Source organism: Dermacentor albipictus, chromosome 6 (genome assembly GCF_038994185.2).
Source record: "Dermacentor albipictus isolate Rhodes 1998 colony chromosome 6, USDA_Dalb.pri_finalv2, whole genome shotgun sequence".
NCBI lineage: Eukaryota > Metazoa > Arthropoda > Arachnida > Ixodida > Ixodidae > Dermacentor > Dermacentor albipictus.
The window spans coordinates 7,495,271-7,522,032 of NC_091826.1; the positions used below are offsets into that span (position 1 = coordinate 7,495,271).

Here is a 26,762-nt window from a genome sequence, read left to right on the forward strand (position 1 = left end):
TATATATATATATATATATATATATATATTCACTGTTTTTCGTAAAGAGCGTGTGGATAGAAAAGGAGGCGGTGTCGTAATAGCCGTAAGAAAGCAAATAAAAGAGGTAAAACGCATTCCTACTGACAGCATTCTTGAAACTATTTGGGTTGCATGCTATTTACCAGCTGTAACTTTGGTTACTGGAGCATGCTATAGGCCACCTGACTTTCTACAACGTTTTTCTGAGGAACTGCAGTCTGTATTAGGCTCCGTCCAATCCGAATATAATGACTCTCCCAGCACCCCTAGCGCACGCCAGGCATGCGATTGTGCAGATTTTGTTGACATTTTAGAATATTTTCAGTTGTCTCAACTTATCGAAATCCCTACGCGACACAATGCTATTCTTGATCTGCTTCTAACAACACACCCCGAAGGTGCTACCGTGGATGAGTACATCAGTGACCATCGTGTCATACATTGCACCTTTAAAACTCAAACCGTGAAGAAACCGCCACAAAGAAAGATTTATGACTATTCTAAAGCAGATCCCGAAGGCTTCAACTTTGAGCTGTTTGAATTTTACCTGTCATTCATGCAAACGTATGAAAACTTCATTGCAACATAACTGGATTCGTTTTCGTGACGAGTTGTTAAGACTGCGGGAAAGATACATTAAAAAAAATGGATCTATGAAACAGCAGACAAGCCATGGTTTACTCGAGAGATTAAGCGATATTTGAATAAAAAGAAACGTTTGTTTCGAAAAGCAAGAAGCGCAAGATCTGTCGAAGCTAAGTCAGAATATTTGTCGTTTTCTAAAGAATGTGCATTACATACTGAGGCTGCCAAATATAAGTTTTTCAACCAGGATATTTCGAAATTTCTAAAAACTGATCCAAAAGAACTTTGGAAGGTCATTTCTCCCGCACCTACAAAAGAGTTACCTGTTTTCGACACTGAGTCTGGTGCTGCAATTGATGTCATGGATGTTGCTGAACGGTTTAATTTATTCTTTTGTAGTGTATTTAATGACGAAAAGCCCCTAGATATGTCAACACAGTTTTCTGATAGTTCTCCATTTATGGAATGTGTAACTGTGACAAGTGACGGTATTGTGAAAGCTATTGAGCGTTTACCATCGTTTCCTAGTCCTGGTCCTGACGGTATTTGTACTAAGCTACTAACCCAAGCCCATGACCAAGCACAATTCTGCTGTTATACTTACACTACTGTTTCAACCGTCTCTCGACACCGCCGAAATTCCAGACGACTGGAAATTGGCACATGTGATGGCAATATATAAAACCGGCAACAAGAACAAGCTAACAAACTATAGGCCTATATCCCTTACGTCTGTTGTATGCAAACTATTTGAACACGTGTTATCTTCTCAAATCATGCAGTACATGGCTAGCAACCACATTCTATTTGCAAACCAGCATGGTTTTCAACGAGGCCGGTCATGTGAATCCCAGCTTCTCGAACTAACTACAGACATTCACCTTAACCTCAACGAACTTACACAAACTGACGCCATATTTGTAGATTTTGCTAAAGCGTTTGACCGTGTGGCTCATAACCGCCTCATATATAAAATGAAGCCGATTAAAGTTGACGAAAAAGTAATAAACTGGGTTAAAGAATATTTAAGTAACAGACGACAAGCTGTCGTAATTAATAATGTCCGTTCGTCATTCCAACCTGTTCAGTCCGGTGTGCCTCAAGGTTCCGTTTTAGGACCCACTCTATTTTTAATATATATATAAGATATTCATCAGGGTATACACTCGAAAATCTGGTTATATACCGACGACTGCGTTCTGTATCGGCCATTAAAATGTAAGACTGACTGTGATTAACTACAAAATGAGTTGAACAGAATTGAAAGATGGTGCTAAGACTGGCAAATGAGCGTAAATATCTCGAAAACTAAGCTTATGAGATTTACTACTTGCAGTGAAATTACGAAACACGCATACTTTCTTAATAGTGAGGCGTTAGAAACTGCAGAATCATTTAAATATCTAGGTGTTCATTTTTCTCCGACTTTGTCTTGGCATAATCATGCGGGTTGTATTGTTTCCGCTGCATGCAAATCTTTCGGCTTCATTCGTCCAACGCTTCGTCAGGCTAATACTGATACCAAGCTTCTTGCATATACCCCCGTAATTCATTCAAAGCTTGAGTATGCCTCATTTATATGGAACACGCACCAAACGCATCCTATTAACAAACTAGAATCTTTTTCAGAACAAGACAGCGCGATTTATTACAGGTAACTATTCACAACATTCAAGAATCACCAAATAAAACATGACCTAGGATTCATCCCATTGCAGACTAGAAGAAAGATATCTCGGCTAACTTTCTTCCATAAGCTTTCTCATCACCCAAGTATCTTTTCTCAGGCACACATCTTACCAGCAAAAAGGAAATTCCCACGAATTGACCACGAATTTAAGGTCGAACAACCATTTGCACGTACTAAACTATTGCAGTTTTCATGCCTGCACTTAGCCATTTCGGAATGGAATCATCTCCCAAATAATAAAGACGAAATAACTGACCATATTATATTCAAACAAGCACTAAATGAAAAATTCGGAAATTAATAACATTAACTTTTCTTCCTGCACTTATTCAGATGTCAGATGATGTAGGATTATTGTTTGTATAATGTAATAATTATTGGCGTATGATGTCGAATGAGAAGCGATGTACAGGTTGCATAGCACCTACGACTTCATATAAGGATGTTCGACTTACATGCACGTTGCCTCATACCTTTGTGTATCAATTGTTCTGCCCCCCCTCCCCCCCACCCTGTAATGCCCAAGCTGGGCCTTTAGGGTAAGTAAATGAAAAAAAAGGAAAAAGTATACACACACACACACAAATGATGCGTACAATTCATCACGGCAAACAAAAGGACTAATAAACTGCATCTCGTTTTCGAATAGAGATGCACACACCTGTCATTGACGCACTTATAGTGCCTCGTTTCCTGATACGAAATGCCTCAAGTAGTTGGTGTGCAGTAGTTTAATTCATAGCTCCGGCCCACAGTTTAAATCTAATCAAACTGAGGCTGTCGAAAGTGATGGTGGTGAGTTGTAGCAACGGGCAGATTTAGCTTGGCGATCGAGGCTCACATTTGCAAGCAATGTAATGCACGCAAAGCTAATTAGGCAGCATGCTCAAGGGAGCGACGCCACTCATCGCCTCTAAGGAAAGGCTTACACGTGCGACACAGCACCGAAGTCAACGACTAGTATATATGACTGAAAGGCAGTACACATGACAACTCCACAAAAGCAGTCTCGGCTACACTCTTCCCTTTTCCTGCCTTTTCTTTTCTTTTCTTGCTCAGGAAACAGTGCATCTAAGCAGACGTCACGGGCTATCATTACTTTTTTATGCGAAGCATATTACGAGGGCTCAACCCAGCTCCTCAGGCGCGGCGGTGACCATGAAATCACGTGACACCGTGACGTCACGACAGAGGAGAAGTGGCTTTGGCTCAACTCTTGCAAGACGGGCTGGGTGGGAATCGAACCAGGGTCTCCGGAGTGTGGGACGGAGACGCTACCACTGAGCCACGAGTACAACGCTTCAAAGCGGTACAAAAGCGCCTCTAGTGAATGCGGTGTTGCCTTAGAAACGCGCTGTTTCTAAGGCGTGCGTCTCTTGCTCAGGCGCACATTTCGTTGCCGCGCCGAACGCTGCTTTGCTCGACGCTCACCGCGTCCAATGCGGGGCGCGTAGTCGCTGCCCTGTAGCCCATTGTCTTACACCCCTTGGCGGGTCGACGGGAACGCTGTCGCGTTCCACTCTTGAAGGCGAAGAAGTAATGCATGAGTTGTTTCTTCGTCTAGCCGAACCAAATATAGCCAAGCAACAGCAGTTCACCAGGCTAAACAGTGGTTCAACAACTAAAATAAAGGCTAGTATGCTTCGCATCCTGGGCTTAACCTTACCTAAGCCACAGCCATTTTTTTTGCAATAAATAGATGGGCAAGAAAAAGACGCACATTTTGAGGGCTTAGAAATGATATCTACCAAAAATGTCGTCGGCTTCAATAAATCTTAGGAAGGCTGTTAGCGCTTCCCTTTGTAATGTATTTTATGATGATTTGTAGGACTGTGCGAATATTCAGAACATTTGAATAACGAATTGAATAGTGTGCTATTCGATTCGCCATTCGATTCAGTCTTCGAATCGAATAGTCACTACTAGTAAATGCATCTCAGAACCTCAACTGCGCCCAGTTAAACATAAAATTGGAGTGAAATTACGATACGTTTTCGGCCCCCCGCGGACATAGTATAGACATAAAACATGAGAACTTGCGTAGTGGAGCTGGCTGCGTCGCTTGGGTACAGCACCACGTCACAGGCTGCGCGTATACAGCGATCATTCGCACTCTCTGAAGAGTTCTGTGCTTGCGAAGAAACTAGCTGTCTGCTCCCAATGCTCCATTTGAGCCTTTTTTATGCGAAGCATATTACGAGGGCTCAACCCAGCTCCTCAGGCGCGGCGGTGACCATGAAATCACGTGACACCGTGACGTCACGACAGAGGAGAAGTGGCTTTGGCTCAACTCTTGCAAGACGGGCTGGGTGGGAATCGAACCAGGGTCTCCGGAGTGTGGGACGGAGACGCTACCACTGAGCCACGAGTACAACGCTTCAAAGCGGTACAAAAGCGCCTCTAGTGAATGCGGTGTTGCCTTAGAAACGCGCTGTTTCTAAGGCGTGCGTCTCTTGCTCAGGCGCACATTTCGTTGCCGCGCCGAACGCTGCTTTGCTCGACGCTCACCGCGTCCAATGCGGGGCGCGTAGTCGCTGCCCTGTAGCCCATTGTCTTACACCCCTTGGCGGGTCGACGGGAACGCTGTCGCGTTCCACTCTTGAAGGCGAAGAAGTAATGCATGAGTTGTTTCTTCGTCTAGCCGAACCAAATATAGCCAAGCAACAGCAGTTCACCAGGCTAAACAGTGGTTCAACAACTAAAATAAAGGCTAGTATGCTTCGCATCCTGGGCTTAACCTTACCTAAGCCACAGCCATTTTTTAAACAGAGCTTCATAATTTACTATGTAACGACAAACTTTTTAACTTAAAGAGTACTACAATGTAAACATCGTTCTGTATCAATTGTGTTAACGCCTGTTCATTATTCCCCCCAAAATATTCGAAAGCTATCCGATATTCGATCCGGCTCGACTCGATTCTGACACTACTTGATTTGTATTCGATTCGCTCTCAAAAAGAACTATTCGCACACGCCCAATTATTTGCCGAAGAGCATCGCGCAATAAGATCGCTTCTCAAACGGCACCTTTTCGAAAGAATTTCGTGGATATTCGAGCGGAAAACGGTGAGCCCGCTCGCAAGCGCCGCGAGCCCTGCGAGTTCCGTTCCCCTTGGAGACGCGTCGGCGCGCGCACGCAGGCGACGCGCGTGTACGGCTCGAGCCCGTGGCCCTCCGGTCCCGTGGAAGGTGCTCGGCAGGTGTCCGTGGAAGGCATGTCGCGGCCCGGACTGGTCCACGACGAAGGCCTGCTGCTGTGCGGCTGCGACGGGGGCTGGGTCAACGTGCGGCAGCTGGCCTCCGAGGAGACGGGACGCGTCAGCCTCGCCTCGCGCTTCGGTCAGCAGCAGGCCGACGGCGAGGCGCTGGAGCTCACCGACGAGGAGAGGACGCTGGTCGACAAGCTGAGGGTGAGTGCGCACGCACGAGCAGCCTCGTAGAAACGGAGTCGTCGCGACGCACAAAGGGCACTGGAAGAGGACGGGGGGGCTCCGCCTGCCTGCCTGCATGGGTTCTCGCCGTCTATACACATCGACAGCAAGGACAGGCCCTTCTTTCTGTCGTCCTGTTACGGTGTCGTCGTTTTCAGCCGCTGTGCATGCAGCGACCGGCTCCCCCGTTGAAGCACCTCGCATCCACTCGAAGCGCTCCCGGGTGACGCGCGCATTCGCTGGCTCGCGTGCTCGCAGGGCATCTGGAAGAGCATCCTGCGCCGTGACGTCGACGACGCGACGGATCTGTTCGAGTGCGGCGCCGGCTCCATGGACGTGACGCGGCTCGTGGAAGAGGCGCGCGACGCCTGCGGCCTCCAGTTGGCCGCCGAGGACGTCTACCTGGCGTCGCGGTTTGTCGACTTCGTGCGCGTCGCGGTGCTCAAGGCGCGCGGACGGGGCTCGGGCGGCGACGAGGTCTCCTACGACGCGGTCGAGCTGCACGCCGACGGCAGGACCATCCGCGTGCCGCACCAGCTGTTCGTCGACGGGAAGTTCGTGAACAGCTCGTGGGGACGCAGCTCAGAGGTACGAACGAATGAATGAATGAATGGCAACGTTGAAGCTCCTGTGCGTAGACTGTGGCTTCTTAACTGACGCTTGTATCAGCGTGTGCTGTTTGTGACCCTACATGATAGTGACAGTGATTACTCTGTAAGCGGAAGGGTTGAGAGGGCCAGACTAACGAGAAAGCTTGTGTGCCTATAGCTGTCACTTGCAAAATGCGCTTTCTCGTTGTTTCTTGTCATATCGTGTGTATTGTAGATGTACTGTGAAAAAAAAAAAGGTTAAATATGTTTCCAAGTTTCAACAAATGCGGTTCAGTTGGCAGCTTTTGTTTTTGTATATTGTATTCCATATTCATATAGTATAAGTGCATTTACTGCGACAAGAAGCTATGCAGCCTAAAACGGGGTCATATATATGCACTTTTGTACAAAAATGCTCCATTTGTTGGCGTCGATTTATTAGCGCTGTCCGTAAATAAGTGGTTATGGTTTTCATAGCGAAATGTGGAACAGACTATAGGCGGCAGGATTTTCTCTGGAAAGGCACAGACAGGTTTTTTAAGGCGCAGGTTAAAGAACTCGTTGGATCACTTTTATCGCATAGCGTGTGTGTGTATATATATATATATATATATATATATATGCAAGGAGTCCAAAGCTGTCATATCTGCGGCGTCGAAAAATGTTTTCGATAAGCCTGCTTCTGCAGGAGCGCGTTATTTGTCGCGCCGCGTGCCAGCTACAGCGCGCGAGCTCTGATGAACCCCAGGTGGTGAACCCGACGGACGAGAGCGTGCTGTGCCGCGTGGAGAGCGCCTCGGCCGAGGACGTGGACCGGGCGGTGGAGGCGGCCAAGGCGGCCTTCGAGCGGGGCGAGTGGGGCCGCCTGAGCGCCCGGGACCGCGGACGCCTGCTGCTGCGGCTCGCCGACCTGATGGAGCAGCACCGCGAGGAACTGGCCATCATCGAGTCGCTAGACTCGGGCGCCGTGTACACGCTGGCGCTGAAGACGCACGTGGGCATGTCTGTCGACGTGTTCCGCTACTTCGCCGGCTGGTGCGACAAGGTGCAGGGCAGCACGGTGCCCGTGAGCCACGCCAGGCCGCGCAAGAACCTCACCTTCACCCGCTGGGAGCCCATCGGGTGAGGGAGGGAGGCTCGGCCTACACACACGGGTGAAATGCGCGAAGAGAAATGCGCTTGAAGAGAGAGAGAGAGAGAATGCTGCGTAACTGCGTAACACCGTTAATAATGTATGCATGCACCTATGTGAACGAGAACAAACGAAACCGAGAGGCCCGATTTTTATTAGTCATATCATACGAAGCCAACAAACAATGAAACCAAGGAGAGCATAGGGGAAATTGTCCATGCTGGTTAAATAAATTAAAGAAATGATAAATAAATGGAAACGAAAGTGGATGGGAAAATGGCGCCGCGGTAGCGCAATGGCTAAGACCATCGCACGCGTAATTTTATCAGTTATTTAATTTTATTAAATCTACGGATAACTTTCCCTATGCTGTTCTTGGTGCCAATGTCTCTTGGGTTACGCGCACGCACACACACACACACACGCCCACACACACACGCGCGCACACACGCACACGCACGCACACACACACACGCACGCACACACACACACGCACGCACACACACGCACGCACACACGCACGCACGTTCCCTACCTGCGGCAAGTTGCTTTTTCATCCCCTTTCATTGCCATTACCTTATGACTTCTTTAATTCAATTATTAAGTACAACAATTTCCTCTATGTTGTCCTTGGGGTCCTCGCTTGGTGGATTCTCACGGTATGATTAATAAAACTCGGGCCCCTCAGTTGACCCACTTTTATCTCATTTATTTATTTATTTCATTTATTTATTTATTTATTTATTTATTTATTTATTTATTTATTTATTTATTTATTTATTTATTTATTTATTTATGTCTCAACTACTCACGCTGTCATGTGAACACAGCAACTTCGTGGTCTCATTCGTTCCGCTATTAACGCCTTCACCAGAGGCCTTCAACAAACAACAAAGGTCTCGGGTAGACCAGAAGGTGCACCTTGGCGCGCCCTGTCTTTCCTCCCCTTTGTCTCCTCCCTTGGCGCAAAGAACACTGAGAGCCAGAAGCAGGCATACATGACCCTCAAAACCAAAGCGCAGTGTCCGTGCGGTTCTCTCTGCGTCGCGCTGTTCGCTTTGTCTTCCTGTCCCGAGACAGGCTAACCATTGGGAGTGTGAAGCGCGAGAAATTCAATGGGAACAGGAAAGTAAAGATGTCGCTAAACGCAGACACCTACTACTACGGCCGAGCAGCTCCGGAAAACCCACTGTGGTCTTCTAAATCACCCACTTTGTTATAAAAACCTTTGAACGAAAATTAAATTACATTCTGGGGTGTTATGTGCCAAAACCACGATCTGATTAGGAGGCGTGCCGTGTTGGGGAGATTGGGATTAATTTTGACCACCTCTGGTTCTTTAACGGGCACCTACAGCCAAGTGCACGAGCATCGTGTGGCACTTCTGCCCGGACGAATGCACCCGCGCCCTCGAGCACAGCAGCGCAATGCCACACATCCTCTAAGCTATATGCATTATCTTCCTTTCGCCCTCGTTTCGTATTCACACGCCTGCAGTGCTGAACCAACTCGCCAGCTAGCTGCGTTGACCGCCAAGCTACCGCGCCGGGTGTCATCGAACGTTGAGATACGAAACTTTTCTTTAATCTTTAAAGGCAAGAAAAAAAAAAAGATTGATTGATGAATATAAATAGCTTCCATTAGTTATCGAGTTCTAAGGTGAATTGCTCCCGACTCGCCCAGCTACTAGATGTTGTGTGGGGAGTAAATAGCATGCACCTACAAATTGTCTAGTGCACTAATCTCAAAAATTAACACGCGGATATTGCGGGATTATCGAAGTCCATTTAAACCTGCCGCGGTGGCTTAGCGGCTGTGGCGCTGCGCTGCCAAGCACGAGGTCGCGGGATCGAATCTCAGCCACGGCCGCCGCACTGCGATATGCAAAAACGACCGCGCGTATATATACCGCGCATCGGGTGCACTTTACAAAGGACCCCCAGGCGGTCACAAACGAAACCCCGCCTCAGCACCGGTTTCACCGTGCGCAGCGTGTGCGGCCTCATCACGCCGTGGAACTACCCGCTCATGATGGTGGCGTGGAAGAGCGCCGCCTGCCTGGCCGCGGGCAACACGCTGGTGCTCAAGCCCGCCCAGGTGTGCCCGCTCACGGCGCTCAAGCTGGCCGAGCTCACGGTGCGCGCCGGCATCCCGCCGGGCGTGTTCAACGTGCTCACGGGCTCCGGAACCGTCGTGGGCCAGGCCATGTGCGCCCACCCCCTGCTGAGAAAGGTGCGCCTTTGTGCGGCGAACCCGCTATGCTCATCGGGCGAGTTCGCAAGTGAGGCGGAACAGCTCGGGGTCCCGAATCAAAAACCTGCTATACACACTCGGCATTGGGGCGCGGGAGCAAAAATGTAAAGAAAGAAAAAATGCCTACGATGAGGACGAAAATGGCGGTACGAACACCGAAAACACATTCGAGTATCACATCTGCAGACCAGGCAAGAATTTGACGATAACGTTTTGAACTTCACGCAGAGGACAAAGGTCCGGCCAAACTCGCGAGAGAACCTATTCGGACAAAGGTTGGCGAGCTTTGCCGAACGCTCCGCTAGTTCGGAGAGCGCGTCCCCTTACGGCTTTCTACACTGACTATAGATCAAGTGCTATTTCAGGAACCATTCGAGCACGCTTTCTCTATAGCACGCGGAGAAATCCAGACATTGCGCTGTTGCCGTAACAACGGGACGCACGTTATATATTTCGAACCCTCGGAAACAAATGACACAATCGATCGATGCATATGCTTAACGGTGCATACGCGCAATTACAGTCAAACATTGGTGAAGACGGGAGGGCTCAACTCTGCATAGTAAGTATTTGTGCAGAGGGTAGTTGGACCCATGGCTAACATAGTTGCACTGAAGGCCGTAAAAGAAAGAAGAAAGCACTTACACTGTACAATGCAGCAAGCTACACCTGCGATGAGACAAGCCGCATATCATTGAAATCTGCATTACAATAATTCTGACCACTTCGTGCACACTGGAAAAAGAAAAAGACCAGAGTGTGACAGCGAAAACATTGACGCTAAGCAGTAAAAGCTATTTCAAGCATGCAGATTTCGTGTCGTCGAAAAAACATAACATCACCACAAGAAGTCGCCAAAAAACATCTGTGCGCATCACCTGTGCGCATCACCGATTCGAGCTTTTAAGGGTAACGTGTTGAGCATACTCAGAAGGGTTTGGGTGCGAGCTAGTTGGTACGGATAATTCGTATTTAAAACAGCGCCAAAAAAACACGGACAAGGGAGGACACAGGACGAGCGCAACACAGGACAGCGCTCGTCCTGTGTCCTCCCTTGTCCGTGTTTCTTTTGGCGCTGCTTTAAATATGAAAGTGTTGAGCATGACCCACCACCGGTGGTACCTGTGGCCTAGGTTGGCACAATCGCTTAATGGGAGAAACAAGCACCATGCACGTGTACATTTTTTTTTTTTTACTTTGTGAAGTTTTCTCGCTGGATAAAGGTGTGGGGGAAAATTAAAGCACATTTGAGCAACTTTGGGCAGCGCGTAAAGCGTGCAGGAACGGTGCGCGAAGTATTTCGGTTCTAAAGCGAACAGTGCAAACTAAGCAATGACTATATTCGCTTTTCATTAGGCGCAACAGAGCCCGGGAGCACAAAAGCGGACGTTATACTGGCTCACGCATTCAACTAGTCGTGTTCAACTGGCGCGCGATAAAATCAAGTGCACGTGACTGCGTCTATTCTTGCTCGCCACTTCTAGCGGGCTTCGTCGTTCATGTCTTGAGGTTCTATACTCGGGAATACCGTTTCTTAAATTTCTGCAAACTTTGCAGGCTAAGGCATTCCATTCGATTACGTGGCTTGCCAAGCCGAATTGATTCGTCACATCCACGTACTTTGGTGCGATTTGCGTTCGCACAATTCCGAGTGAGTAAGCGCACCCATAGCATCGATCTTTGCAGTTGTGTTCCTTCCCCGTCTCTTCTCAAGGTGGCGTTCACGGGCTCCACGGAGGTGGGCCGCACCATCATGTCGAGCTGCGCCGCACCGTGCCTGAAGCGCGTCTCACTGGAACTGGGCGGGAAGTCGCCGCTCATCATATTCGCCGACTGCGACCTGGATCTCGCCGTGCGCCAGGGCCTGAACAGCGTGTTCTTCAACAAGGGCGAGAACTGCATCGCCGCGGGCCGCCTGTTCGTCGAGGAGTCGCTGCACGACCGCTTCGTCGAGCGCGTCGTCGCCGAGACCCGCAAGATCGTCACGGGAGACCCGCTCGAGCGCAGCACCTGGCACGGTCCGCAGAACCACAAGCAGCACCTGGACAAGCTCCTGGACTACGTCCAGCGAGCCGTGGCCGACGGCGCCACGCTGGTCCACGGAGGCAGGAGGCTTCCGAGGCCGGGTCTCTTCCTCGAGCCGACCGTCATCGTGGACGTGCAGGACCACATGGCGGCCGCCAAGGAGGAGTCGTTCGGCCCGATCATGCTCGTCTCGCGCTTCCCGGACGGAGACGTCGAGGGTGTGCTGAGGCGCGCGAACGCCACGGAGTACGGGCTCGCGTCGGGAGTCTTCACGCGCGACCTCAGCAAGGCCTTGCGCGTGGCGGACGCGCTGCAGGCCGGTACGTGCTTCATCAACTGCTACAACAAGACGGACGTGGCGGCGCCTTTCGGCGGCTTCAAGCAGTCCGGCTACGGCAAGGACTTGGGTCACGAGGCGCTCAAGGACTACCTGCAGCTCAAGTGCGTCACCGTCGAGTACTAGAGCTTGTTGGCGAGCAATCTCGACGGGGCGTGACGTGGGCCCACCACCGGGTCGTGCACACGTAGTACGTCAGCAGCAAGCACTGGCGCATCACGATAGGAAGGTAGAAAAATACATTTGCCAGAACACACTTACAACCAACGATGTTCGGGAGCAAAAGAATGCCATCGTCGACACACAGACAGGTAGAAGAAATGCAAGAGCCCAATCTTACATGGAGGAGAAAGAAAAAAAGCCGTATACACAGATGTCTCTGCATCTCTTTTTAAACCTTACTAACCTTGTTCTTGTTGCGCTTATCCGGCTGTCTGGTGCAATCAAAAGCGCGGGGGTTGCGCGCTTAGATTCGCTGGAAATAATACTACAATGTCAGGTGAAGAAATGTCTTGTGTGGCAACTAACTAACCACACACACGCGCGCACATACACACACACACACACACACCAGCCCGTGACGGTTGATCGCTAAAGCTAAGGCAGAGCTTGACGACAGGTTAGAGCGATCGGCCCGAAGACGCACACGCGATGCCTCGATTTCCCACACAACCTAGCCATTTCATTTTTTGTATTTGTTGTCGAGAACGGTTCAAAATTCTCGCGAACTGACGTACACGTTCACCTGTGCTCCAGCTGATAACCGATGTTGCAGCAAAAACTTGAGACACTACGATCGGCTAGATAAGCAGCTATCCTCCATTGTCGCACTGACTTGCCACCGACGTCGCACTTGCCACCCTACGTGTCGGCGCTCAAGCAGATGATGCACATATGTCACCTGCTTATAACATTTAAAAAAAATAGGCACCTTATATCAAATGACAGAAATTTCAGCAAGAAAACCTCTGGTTCGCTACCCCGGTTTAGGTGAGTGGAAGTGTGGACTAAAAAGCCGAGATGAAGGGGAACAGGTGAAGGCCTTCACCACTATAAAGGTAAGTGAAGGCCACATAAGGTGTTCGGGTTATCGTTGTGGCTTTGAAAAAAAAAAGCCAAAGCTGGTCTGTTATAGATGCTTTTCAAAAGTAACAACTGTTACGTGTGCTTCCTCCTGGCTCGGGTTGGTGGAGTAGGTGTTCAAACGGCACCTAGATCAACGGCTAAGTTTGTGCGCAGGGGCAGTTGTGTCTGCGTGAAGCTTGAATTTCCGAGGGATGATGAGAGAAAAAGGTGCACTGAAGCCTGCCCCGCTTGGCTGGATCGCACCAGCTGTTACAAGGGCGATAATGATAAAAGCATCCAGAGTGAATATGGGCAAAGAAAGAATACAGACATCAGGAATAATCTTGAATAAACAGTAGTGATGTACTTAATCGTTACCGAAGAATTGGGATCGACGCACAAGAATTAAGCAGGCCCATCCCAGTAGCGTGCAAGTACAGATGTAACCGGAAGGTAACAATAACCGACATTCCAAAACTAGGGTTTCACAAAGATTAATCCCCAGGGAATCACTGGTATACTGCAAAAGACGCAAAGCAGACGCGAGATTGTGATCAAGTGCCACCGCTACCGGCGCCGGAGTGGACTTGCACGAGAGTGCCGACATTTGTTTTCTTTTAACTGAATGTTTTAGACACTCGCGACACTGTTCACTGCAGCCTGACGCGTCAGTGAACAGCCGCAAATACCTGTTGCGATGTCGAAGCACTATTTTACGGATGTCAGCCCTAATTAGTTACTGATCAGAGAATTTGCATATTGAATTTCATTGCGCAGAGTTACGAACATGTAAGCTGCTTGCGTCAACTGTTCAGCGCATAACAATCGCACTTTACATGGCTATATAATTGGCATATTTAATTTAATCGCACCATCACTCATTCAAATCAGTTAATCTGTTGTATAAGGAAAGCATCTCTACTTTCACATTCACTTGAATAGGAAACAGAAAATAATAATAATAATAAAAAATAGAACTAGCGCTCGCTCCTAACGTTAGCTTGCCCACAACAAGATGCTTTCTGAGGCGAAGCCAGCCTCACACATTCCGTTTGATTTTGGAAACATTTGTGTCTGTATAAGAGGGGGTAAAGCGCGTTGTCATGGTGACGGCGAGTTTAGAATTAAGCAAATTAGGAAATGAGTCACACGAAGGGTGCACGCACTGCGCTGAAACCGTTCCGTTCCCACGACAAGCTCACCCGTCGCTGTGCAGCGGGCACAAGCATCCCCCTCCCCCCCCCCCCGCCCCCCGCACATATAACCTCGGACACATCCGAAAGGCAGCACAAGTGGCGTTCACAAAGACGCGCCGCTTCGCCTTGTCCACCACATTACCGCTGGTTGAGCGTACTGCTGGAAATCAGCTGGAACCCGAGTCCGAGACACGGTATCCGCACTTCCGCCAACTGCTTACCGCGCCCTATGGCTTTTGCACAGGGATCGCATCCAAGGTTCAGAGATGGGCGGAAACTTGGAGTGATCAACAGTGGTAGAACAAGATTTGGATCTATCAGGCTAAAGAGCCAACGTTTTGACAAGGGCCTTAGTGCACAGGGAGGGCATAAGGCCGACGCGATTCTCAACACATTCAAACTGCGCACAACGCAGTCGCTCACGTTTGGGTAGTTGCAAAGCACTTTGCACTGACGAGCCAGCACAACACGAAACGCGACACGTGTACAATGCTCTCGGGCGGTTCACAACGTGCCTGTGCGCCTCTTCTCGCGTCTGTACAGCGATTGCGTGCGTTAGTCATTTGGTTTCTATGCAAGACTAAATTTATTTTTCTAATCCAACTTGATTCTTGGCCGATCCCGCTTATTGTCAAACCAAACGGAATCACCACCTGCCCCGGCGACTTATGTTCATAAATTCACCCTGGTTCTCAGCAATTTCTTCGTTAGAGCATAATTGCAGGACGATTGCTCATTCATTCATTCATTCATTCATTCATTCATTCATTCATTCATTCATTCATTCATTCGAACTCTCAGTGTCTGTAGCGGGCGTTAAAGAGGGTAGTGCGTGCTGCAAAAATTACGTACCCAGCAGCAAATCAACATAGTGAATAACCACGACCTATAACGTACGCAAGTCATTCTTGAGCGTAGTAACGCAACTTGTGAAGAGCGCAGGCTTGGAACCCACGGCGAAGACTTTGATTGGTCAAACCTTCCGAGCTTTCCCGGACTGTAAAACTTCCAAAGCGAGCGTTTGCTGAACGAGCACAGCACTGGGTCCGCGGCCGTGAAGGGTGCCTTTATTTGCGAGACTTGTCGGCGCCGTAGCGCCTCCACAGCTGGTGCCCGACGGCGGCGAACGGCGCCGCGGCCAGCGCCTGGACGGCCAGCTGCACGGCGAGGGCGTCGCCCAGGGGCAGCGCCTTGGCAAGGGTCTCGCGGCCGTAGCGCGAGCGCAGCCCCAGCACCATGGCGGCGGTGGCGACCCCGTGCGCCGACAGGCCCAGCGCGCGGTGGACGCGCCGCAGCGCGGTGTACTTCAGCCACGGGTGCTGCTTGCCCACCTGCGGCACACGGGCGGAACAGCGCTGCGCTCTTGTCTCTGACGCAAAGGAAAACCCGAGAGTGTTAGTTTAGGGGACGCAAGCGGCTTGCGTACGCAAGAATCAGGGGCGATGGTATTGCGCATGCGCAGACGATACTGCGCTATGCGCAGTACCGTGGCCCCTAGTTCTTGAGTACGCAAGCCGCTTGCGTTTCCTAAACTAAAACTCTCCATAGACCGTTTTTTCTTACGCTCCGCCATATTGTGAACGCAGTGGCGCCGCCTATGAGCAGCGCCATACTGGCTTGGGTGAAAGCGGTCTTTTGCATGGCAGGTATACGCTCGGCGGTAGGTTCTGGCGTTTGTTTTCGTGGTCGTGCAGTCTGTTCAGTATGACGTGCATCTCCTACGTGGTAAACGGTTCTGTGAGACGTGCTGAAGTGGTCTAAGGCGTCATGGCCGGAATTTATGCTGGCGTTGAGGTGGACGGAACACGCAGCGCGATGTTTGAGCGCATATTTGAGCCTATATACAATCAGCCTCGGAGGTCAATTGTGTATTTCTGAATGTTCTAATCACTAATGTGACCTTACTGCAGTATTATCCTACATTTCTAAGCTGTGGTTTAGGAGCCATGAAACATACGCGATGATGGTAACAGCGTGGGTAGCGTTCTGCTACGATAGGAGCTGTGCTGTTTGACAAGCGTTCAAACTGTTCGCTGCAGGTTATATACATTGCGTGACTACTGGTTTGGATGGATGAGGTTTCCACCCATGAATAAAATAGTTTTGGCTAGTAATAACAGCATATTTTACAGTATGAATTAGGCTTGTCCAGCAAAGCGACGGTTTACGAACTGCGCGAGCGTCCTAAGCAAAGCGGACAAATTCCATATGTCCATTGATATATTACGCGGATATGTTACGTTGTGTACAAGGGTTCTGCAAAATGTGTATTTACACATTACTAAATTTTTTTTAAACTCATGTGTAGCATATAAATTTTGTCCACTTTTGATGTGCTATGAGATGCAATTCACAGAATTGTGATATCGTCTTTCGATGCTGAGTTACGGAGTTGTAAACTTCATAGTTTCGTTTCCTGAAAATTTGCGATTTTTACCACTTTTTAGCAAAACATTCACGACCTAAATAAAAAATTCGACACCAACAGTCACTATATTTTAAGTTTCTTTGAAATGTAACAAACCTCGTCAAGTATGGTGCAGTAGTCGCCGAGAAAAAAGAATTCTTCTTTTACATGTATTTAGGTAGGAGCACCCGAGCAAAACCTTGCTCTTAACGATGAGCTCTTTCATGTCGCATAATTTTTTTCGCCAGTGAAAGACAGCGTGCGCCCTTCTTGTTAGTGGGAAGAATACGATCATCTAGTTTTTGCGCATCCGGGTGGCGCATGTGATTAGGCTGCGTATATATCAAGGCTTTCTGGCGTTTCATGAAATAATGTTGGGAGTCTGCGCTCTGTCCTGTCTTTTATTTTCTTGTGGACTTTGTACAGCACGTTAATAATTCAAGTATGCACAAACTAGTCCGCAAGACAGTATAATAAAAAACCTGAGCTCTGGTTTGTTTGCTTTCTTCCTACTAATTTTTAAGGAGCCTGATGAGGCTCTTAAAAAAAAAAAACTACTCAGGTTTTTAGGCCCCTTCGGAAGATCGCCCTCAAGCTGTAGGGAGCGTTCTGCCGCTAGAATTTCTCGAAGTGATCGCACAGACTGCACACAGCAGACGACAAGCGTCTGCAAGCTGCACTCACGCGATCTCGTCTGGACGGTGTCACAGAGTCCGGGTATTTCTGCCGCTCTCACGGCCTCCAGTGAGGTGCGGTCATTTTTTCTTACCTGACATGTATAGCGGACATTGCAAGCGGGTAACGGAAAACAATGGGATGATCAAGTCTGCGTACGTTTATTTATTTGCTTTTGTTTTTACTATACCCATCAGTTCGAGAATTCGCAACCTTCTGCCGGCTACTTTCTTCGTGCGAGGCCAGTTTCGACATAGCGCCACAGCATAGATGGCCACAGAGAATCGCAAAACATCTGCGTTGAAACATCGCTCACGCTGCGATGCCAGCTCGAGCAAACCGGCCTTGTTCGTATGGTTACGGGGAGTATTTGCTCGGCAGCAAACCGCAAGCACTTGGCTAGTCAACACTGCACATGGCACGCAGGTTTTAGCAGGTATTCCAGACAGGAGAGACTCTGACCCAGCCTCACTACAACGTCTTTGTCGTCGCCACTGTTCGGGACAAATATATATATATATATATATATATATATATATATATATATATATATATATATATATATAACGCGGCATTTTTACCCATAAAGCAATGTAAGCGAGCGCGTGCCTGTTCTTCGTAATCAAGCAATAAATCACGGTGCAATATCTGTGTATATAGCCACATTGTTTACTCATCTGCAAAGCAAACAGAGCTGTTAATATCCAATCGCCAATCGGATAGCTCGCCCCACTGACGTCATATGGGTGATTTCGGTCATATGGGTAGGGGCGGCTTAAAATTCCGCCGAGTTGTGCGCTGCGATCGGCAGCGATGTGCATTTTTAAAACCTTATAATAAATTACACGCTTTACGCAGAGCACTTCGATGTGTCAATTAATGATCAGAAGGACCTACTCTAACGACTCAGTACGTTTGTAGAAAATCGTCAAAAGCGTTTCAGGGTCCCTTTAAGGGAGCTTAACAGACAAGATATTCAACAGGGACAGGAGACACGTAAAAATATATTTGAGCGACAAAAAACAATTATTTCACATATCAAACGGACACGCAAGAAGAAAGCAAAGCACATCAAATGAAACGGTCGGAAACGACGTTTACGGAAGCAAAAACAAGGGCCGATACGCTCAATCTGCATGGCATTCCGCACGCGTGCGGAAGTGCAGAAAACTGCACCTGTCGCACACAAGTGCACACATTTCTGTTCGTACTGTGTGCGCGCGAGCAACGCGTGAACCAAAATTTACGCAACATGCGGATTGCGCGTAGGGCGAGAACAGCACAACAATACTTATACCGCCCTTGAAACGGTTTTTGTCGTAACGCTTGACCGGAGGGTGTCTCTCGAGGAAAGCGCCATTCCGCGGGAATTTCGTGTCAGCGCACTACGCCGGCACGAGTGGTTACCCTGCCCCCTCCAGCGGCGACGTTCCCCCCGTGCGGCCATATCGCCAGGTCCCGCACCCGTGGTCCCGCCGCGATCCCTAAAGCGAATTGACACAAGTGTCGTGTACCTCCGGTCGATTTGAACCGAGTGCGCTTCCGAGTACGCAGTTTTGCTTGTGAAACTTGGGCAACACGGAGCGAAATTTGAAGAACTGAGCCCAGCGGATGGAGACGCGGCGGCACTAAAAGTTTGCTGCTTTGCTCTATATGCACGAAGCGAAAAGAGACGATCGAATGCCGCCGCATGAAGCACAAAGTAGCTGTTCCCGGTATTATTTCGGTTTGGTAATTACCTGATAACGTGTAAATATCTCATATACGTAGGATTACGATTATTTCTATGCTACGCACGTAAGACTTCATTGTAGAAGTCAGCGGAAAAAATAAAGCGCTGCCGCTAACGTGTGAATGTGGTGAAACTGGCTATCTATAACGCGTCCTCTGTCTAGGATCTTAAGGATCACGCGAAAAGAAAAGGAGAGCATCGACAACGGGAATCGAAGCCACAGTTCTCTCGTGGGAGGCGGAAACGGTACCGCTGCAATGTTTCACTCAGCATGACGGACGTTTTGTCACCCTGCGAAGTACGTTCAACTGCTTTTGCGACGCTTCTCCTTTTCCGGATCTCGGCTTGTCAGGATATTATTCTCCTGTGATTCTGCGCAAGTTATATACAAAAGTTGGCTTTCCGACAAATGCGGAACAGCTGTGGTCACCGCCAAAGGCGTCTTTCTTTTCAACACTTCGGGTGACCGCGGCGTTGATCGACCGCGAGGAGGTTGGCGCGTCGAGGAGCAGCGCTCGCGTCTGCACACGCCACGGCGTCTGGTCGCTGCATTTCACAGCGCAACACGAGCGTGATGCAGCGCTGTGTAGAGCGGCATTCGCGTTGCCGCCGCCAAATGCGCGTCGAAGGGCACCGGTGCTATACAGTATAAATGAGTCTTCCATTTCTCGCACGGTAAGTTAGTCACGTCTGGTTAAGATTTACTAGGTTATTTAATGGAGTAGCCATGCGAGATTTTAACCCGTCGCTTCCATGACATGTTCTCGAGAACTCAATCAGCCGCGTGCTTCTATTTCTGAGTGTTAGGACGGTTCTGTTAAATTACATAATCTAACAAATGTTGCCTCGTTCTGCTTCAGGCTCCTTATGTTTTATTAGTTGCTCGAAGTCGTACAACAGTCGTAAAAAAGTATGTTCTATTTTAAAGACGGGTCCTTTGTATGAGCCTCGTATGGCACGTTGACTACGTGACTCGGTGATGTTTTCGATAGAACAAACATCTTCTGGACGTGATTGTACAGACGATCACGCACCGCCTCGAACAATCTGCAGCTCGCCGTCAATTTTTAGTGTCGGCATTTAGAAAACAAGGGAGCGGAAGGAAATGCGAGAACGAAAGGCTTAACGGCGCGTTCCCACCCAGAAGCTTTATATCGCACGAGGCGCCGCCGCCGCGCGAAAGCGGGCGACAAGATGGCCGCGTTCAGAGCGGGTCCCTCGTCAAGCGCGACGGAACGCTCGTTGCCGCCCGCCAGCTCTCGCGAGACGCCAGAACACTTCTCGCAGGTTTGTTCCGAATTCGCGGCTAGTGCAAGGGCTTTTCCTGTGTATCTATAGAAACGACACCCACTGAGCACACAACGCGGGCTAATACCGCAACGCGGGCTAACACCGCAACGAGCTCGCAGGCAAATCGCGAATGGCACTCACGTCGCCTTTGGCTCCGCGTCGCTTCAGCATCGCGAACACTCGCAGTGTAGCTATGCAGCGATGGCACGCTATATCGAACAACTTCGTGTCGACAGTGCTCAGGCGGGTGCATGCTGCATCGGCCTCGACTAGCCGCCACGCAGGGAAAAACGTCGTTAGCGCTCACCAGTTGCATCGCACGATACTCACGTATGCACAGCGCAGGATAAGCCACGCTCTTACTTCGCGGAGCAACGAATTTTGCAACGGGCTGGAACGATCACGTTAATTTTCTCCAACGCAACAGTGCCGTGAAAAAAAGAAAGTATGCTACGTACTCACGGTGAAATCGACGAGGGTGGTGATATGGGCTGGTTGGTCGGTCATCAGGGAATGACATCTGGATAGCGCGGCAAAACACGGACGCAAGAAGAAACGGAGACCAAGACGAGCGCTGTCAACAACGAAATTTATTTCCGGGATCGGTCGAACTTATACTCCCCCCCCCCCCGAAAAAAGAAAAAAGAAAACACGTGCAAGTCGATATCAACCTTAGACATACGTACACCCGTGAGCAAAAGTATAGGGACCACGAGGCCGCCGAAAAAAACTGATTTTTATCGTAATTAACATGCATAAACGGAAACTGACAAGTGCACCAGACAATTCGTAACGCCAAGTTTTGACTGCAGTCTCTAATTTCAAGTTGCCTTCGCTGACAGAGGAGAAATTGAATTTTATCGCACAATCCCTGGTCCGTATACTTTTGCTCACGGGTATACATGACGGCTTGAAAACAATATAAAACCGGTCAAATCAAGAAAGCAGAAAGAAAACCCAAATGGTACATTGCAAATGCAGTCAGCTTTCGTGACATGCGCAAATAATGAAACTCACTCGAGGACAGTGGCGGTTCGCTGATGCATTGGTCAGCGGCCAAAAGAATTTGCTCGGTCGCTATTATTAATCTCACACATCCCTTGCTATAACAGCAGTGTCTTCTACAAGAAGGCGATATGTACACGTTTTGCAACAAAAAAGCAAGAAAACCGTCACCTCATGCACATTGATACTAATTTCTGTGCTCTCTTTAGCGTTCATTGATGTATCTTCCTGTTTGACTTATGTAACATTTACCGCATGAAAGCGGAATACGATAGACCACCCCTACGAGATATCCGACGGACTGATTTATGATTCTTATCACACGCCGGCTGAAATTACAGACGTTTGTTAGCTCGCGAGTTGTAAGCCCAGGAAATCCTACTATCAGTGGAGTTGAACTGAACGTCAAGAACTCAACTTCACTTGCTGTGCTTACAGACCTCGAGCTTTTCCGATTTCATTCATCCCATTCGAAGTTGGTGAAGAATAATAATAATAATAATATTTGGGGTTTTACGTGCCAAAACCACTTTCTGATTATGAGGCACGCCGTAGTGGAGGACTCCGGAAATTTTGACCACCTGGGGTTCTTTAACGTGCACCTAAATCTAAGCACACGGGTGTTTTCGCATTTCGCCCCCATCGAAATGCGGCCGCCGTGGCCGGGATTCGATCCCGCGACCTCGTGCTCAGCAGCCCAACACCATAGCCACTGAGCAACCACGGCGGGTAGTTGGTGAAGAAGGGCACAACTAACATGTGTTTCAAAAACGTCCTTAACAAATAATGCCCACACCTAACGAACGTTATTACCCAGCGACAGTCTGCGCGTCTTAAGGAGGCTGGTTAACCCAACCATGTTTTGGTGTCGGTGGCGGAAAGGCTGCTCAAACACGAACGTGCGACAAAATTCCCCCGTGAGAATGCGAGAGCTACCGGCGTGACCGGGCGAAAACCGTCGTGATTCCGTACGCACGCCAGGTATCGCATAGTCTGAAAAAGATAGGAAGTCGAGGTAACGTGCGGGTTGCTTTTTCAGCTCCCAATAAACTAAGTACCTTGTGTGAAACCACCAACCCAATGAGAACTAAAAAGCCGGTGTGTGATAAGAATCATAGATCAGTCCGTGGAATGTGCCGTGGGTGGTCTATCGTATTCCGCTTCCATGCGGTGTTACATAGGTCAAACCGGATGATGCATCAATGAGCGTTTAAGAGAGCACAGAAATAGGTATCACAGTGCCTCAGGTGACGGTTTTCTTGCTCTTCATTGCAAAATGTGTACATGTCGCCTTCTTGTAAAATACACTGCTGTTATAGCCAGGGTTATAAGCGCGAGTGTACGTGCGAGATTAATAATAGCGACTGAGCAAATCCTCTCGGCCGCTGAACAATGCATCAGCAAGCTGCTACTGTCATTGTCCGCGAGTGAGTTGGATTATTTGCGCATGTCATGAAAGCCGACTGCATTTGCAACGCATCACTTTGGTTTTCTTTCTGCTTTCTTGATGTACCGGTTTTATATTGTTTTCAAGCCGTCATGCACGCATATTTAAGGTTGATATTGCCATGCACGTGGTTTCTTTTCTTTCCTTTCTTCTTTTTTTTTTTTGGGGGGGGGGGGTAGTATAAGTACGACCAATCCCGGAAATAAATTTCGTTGTTGATAGTGAGCGCTTGTCTTCGTCTCTTCTTGCGTCCGTGCTTTGCTGCGCTTCCAGATGCCAATCGATGTTCACGGTGAAAGCCGGATTCGGTTCGTGCCAACGTGGGAATCACACACGCACGGTTAATCCACAGCTGTAGATATCCTAATGCACATAACGTCCATCTACTACAGGGTGCACTCGTCCTGGAGACTTCACACGAAGCGCGACAACAAATGCACGAAACACTCAAATATATTTGCCAACAACGACGTAACCGGCCATGCATGCACAATTTGCAAAATAGCTGACCGGATAACAACCGATAATAACAACCGAGGGCAGCTTGCGCATCTATACCCTCCGTTCTCTCGCAATCCCGCGCTCTGATTGGCTTGCGACAAGCGATGCTCTCTCTCTCTTTTTTTCTTTTTTTTTTCCAGCGACGAAAATCGGTCTCGAACACATCGGCGCGACGAGGTCGCCTATGTTGTCGCCGACCAAACATTTCTCAGTGTGAACGGGGCATTAGGGTCTTTGAGGGTGCAAATCGGTCCATACAGGCCCTTCTCGCGGAGCCCACTGCTCCGCGAAAAGGAACAAGATGGCGCTTTCGGAGGCGCGACGCCCACGTTGCCTGAGAGAAAGCCGCAGGAATACGTACGAAAAAATTACCGCCTCTGCCTTTTGCGGTCAGCTGCCGTAAATGCAGCTGAGTGTTCGCTGAAGCACTGCTATCCATGCATGCTGCAGAATGCGGAATGGTAGAGGGAAAGCGTGCGCAGTAGTTGGCTGCAATAATAGTGACTGGCACATTAAGAAATTGAATGCACCTGTATGAACAAGTTCCCGGACCGCTGCTGTACGTAAGGACTGACTGTGTGTCCGGCCTTCCGCGATGCATGGCTTGCCTCGAGGACAAAACAATTCATTCATCCGTTAGTGCTGTTTCGCTAACTTCCAAAGAAGTAACTTCAACCCAGGAACGTCGCCAAGATCGAATGAGTACCGCTCGTTACAGTGACAAGGGGAGTAGCACCGCTTCCTGGAATAGTAAATTTGTCTCATATTATCCACACGCATCTACCCGAACTCGCACTCGAACTTACGCCCACTCTATCGCAAACGTATAAGGAATAAGTGAATGGGCGCACACTTGATATAACGCGCTGAAGCATCGGTGACGGCGACTACGCTGACATCACAGTAATGTTCAATGCTGAACGTTTCGTAACGGTCCAGACAGTAAGCGAGTGAATGGCGATAAGACATCATTGCTACAAGCTATTACGAAATACAGGACATCTACTTTCCAAGTCTCGTGCGAATCAATAACAAATCTATCAGAACTGAGAACACCCGCGATATATTAGGCAGAAAATAAACGACCAGCTAGTGATAGCACCGATGGACTTGACTCAGTCAGAAACATGGCAAGCTGCTGCTTCAAAGTGTTAGCCAAATAAAGAACGATGAGCAAATTGCACTGATTTTGATTTAATATACAAGCGGAAAGCTCGGACAGCTCGCAATACATTTTTAGCTCCGCTTCTAGTGAAAGACCGTAAACACTGCTCGCGCCGTTTGGACGAGGCGTAAAGCCCAGACCACACGTACGCTTGCGGACGCGCGCAAGCTCGTGCGCCCGCGCGCCCACGCATGCGCAGACGATGCGGCATGGCTCGTACGCGTCGAAACGCGGCTTGATCTCGGCGAACAGCTCCTCCATGCTCCTCTCTTATCGCGCGCTTGGGCCAACGTTACTAGGCTAGTCTAGTAACGTTGGCTTGGGCTGCCTCGCGTGGGCGCGCCTGGCTGCGCAGCTACGGCGCGGTGCAATCAACTCTCGGTGAAGCAGATTTATATCATGCAATAAAGTGCTTCTTCCTTCCTTTTTGTGCTGATCTAACAGCTATAAAGATATAACAATTACGTTTATGGATATCGAAGCACACTGAAACAATGTCAATAACAAAGTACGAAGCGGCGTCTGCCAAGGCGTCTGTGAGTGAGCCTAGTGAGCGTAGAGTTTCATACAATATTGCAGGAAACTCTAGGCCAGCAAGCAAGCGCTGTCGCGCGTCTTTGTGGATGAAAACCGCCATTCCTCGCGGCAAGCGCTGGGCCCGCGGACGCGAGCTTGCGCATGGCGTACGTGTGGTCTCGGCTTAATGGGCTCTGAAAGCGCCTACATGCCCTCTGAAGCTGTGGCCAAAGCTTCGTGTCGTCTAATCCATAGAGTTTCTTACAATAATTACTAGAGGGAACACTGGCGCTGCAGTCGTTGTACCACCATGGGAATGATGGGAAGTACATGGATTTGTTTGATCTTCGTGCTTATGGATTCAGGCGTTCTTGTGGCTGTGCATATTACGCCATATAAATATTAATGTCGCAAATTTCAGCGCCATCTATGCTCTTCGAAGTGCAGAAGACGCCGCGAACACGCACGATTGCTATTAATTGCAACGATTGAGCTTGTTCAGGAGGCCAAATCGAAACGCGCCAAGCGTCTCAAGGCACTGGCATGCCCGCGGTAAATTCATAAGGGTGTTTTATTCACTTGTCGATACATGCGGCTGTGGCTTAATGGTTTCAATATCAGGCTTCTGTGCTAGAGTTCCTGCGTTCGAATCTTGCCGTCGGGCAATTTTAATTATGTTTATTTATTACGCAGTACATTGTTTAAAATGACGAGTTTACAAAGTCACAAAGCCGTTTGAAGCCAAACAGACAAAGCTTAGGCAAATCCATGCACTTCCCACAATTTCCATGCTGGTACAACCGCTCTCATTGCAGCTCCCGTAGACAATAGCGCCAGAGTTCCCTCTAGCAATTATTGTATGAAACTCTTATGGTCAACCCAGTCACCGTCTACGATATACGCTGAAACAGAGGTTCACTGAGACGCGCTGGGGCGCCATTCCCATCCATTGAAAACGTGTTCGAGACAGCTGAGGCATGCAATGGACGCTTCGCCAAGTAATCAAGCATGGCGGCGACCGCGGAATCGCTGTGAAAAGGATCTTTAACTGACAGCCCCACACCCTTAAAGTGTGCAACGGTGCGAATCATATACCCTGAACCGTGCAAATCGGTTTACAGTGCAATCGGTAAATTGAATGAATTCGATCAGCGCGATCAACAAAAGAAAGAAGGACACAGGACGAGCGCTGTCTAACGTGTTAGACATAAGGAAGAGTTCGACAGCGCTCGCGCTGATGCAGAGAACGCATCAATTCACTCTCGCCCAGTTTTACACCGTATCAATCGGTAAAGTGTTTGTGGTTTGCTAAAGGTTACAGCAGATGCGAAGAGAGTTTCTTTTTTCGCCACCATCAGAACAAGGCCTCCGCCGTAAGTCCTCAGCAAGCTACCCTGAAGAGGAAGCTTCAGCTCGGGCCCGACGCGGCCTATTCAGATACATGTAAAACGCAAAAACGTTTTCCTGAGATGACCCCTCGACCGATTTTATTGAAATGTGCTGCATTTGAAGGAGAAAGTTAAATTCTAGCGACTGTTGAAAGCGGAATTTCGATATAGGGCCTTCATGTTATCGTAAAAATATTCGCAAATTTGAAAGTCCGGAAATAAAGAAGCACGAAGTTTACTCATTACTAGCTCTCCGTCAAGAACAGATATCGCGGTTCCGTAAACGGCATCCATTAGATCACTGAAAGC

General features: G+C 48.9%; 2 protein-coding genes across 4 annotated transcripts in view; one reads left to right on the forward strand and one right to left on the reverse strand.

Moving 5' to 3' along the window:
- Positions 1-12,440, forward strand: part of LOC135896457 (cytosolic 10-formyltetrahydrofolate dehydrogenase) — a 41,344-nt gene extending 28,904 nt beyond the window's left edge. The window contains exons 7-11 of the mRNA XM_065424842.2: positions 5,439-5,708; positions 5,988-6,317; positions 7,068-7,441; positions 9,443-9,683; positions 11,419-12,440. Coding sequence (XP_065280914.2) covers positions 5,439-5,708; positions 5,988-6,317; positions 7,068-7,441; positions 9,443-9,683; positions 11,419-12,192 — 1,989 coding nt within the window. The 3' untranslated portion in view covers positions 12,193-12,440. The remainder of the gene's footprint in view (positions 1-5,438; positions 5,709-5,987; positions 6,318-7,067; positions 7,442-9,442; positions 9,684-11,418) is intronic.
- LOC139060754 (transmembrane reductase CYB561D2-like) overlaps positions 1-26,762 on the reverse strand; it is an 87,438-nt gene that overhangs the window by 46,168 nt on the left and 14,508 nt on the right. For all 3 annotated transcript variants that reach the window (XM_070539847.1, XM_070539844.1, XM_070539845.1), the window contains exon 4: positions 15,225-15,658. In XM_070539847.1, coding sequence (XP_070395948.1) covers positions 15,395-15,658 — 264 coding nt within the window. In that variant the 3' untranslated portion in view covers positions 15,225-15,394. The remainder of the gene's footprint in view (positions 1-15,224; positions 15,659-26,762) is intronic.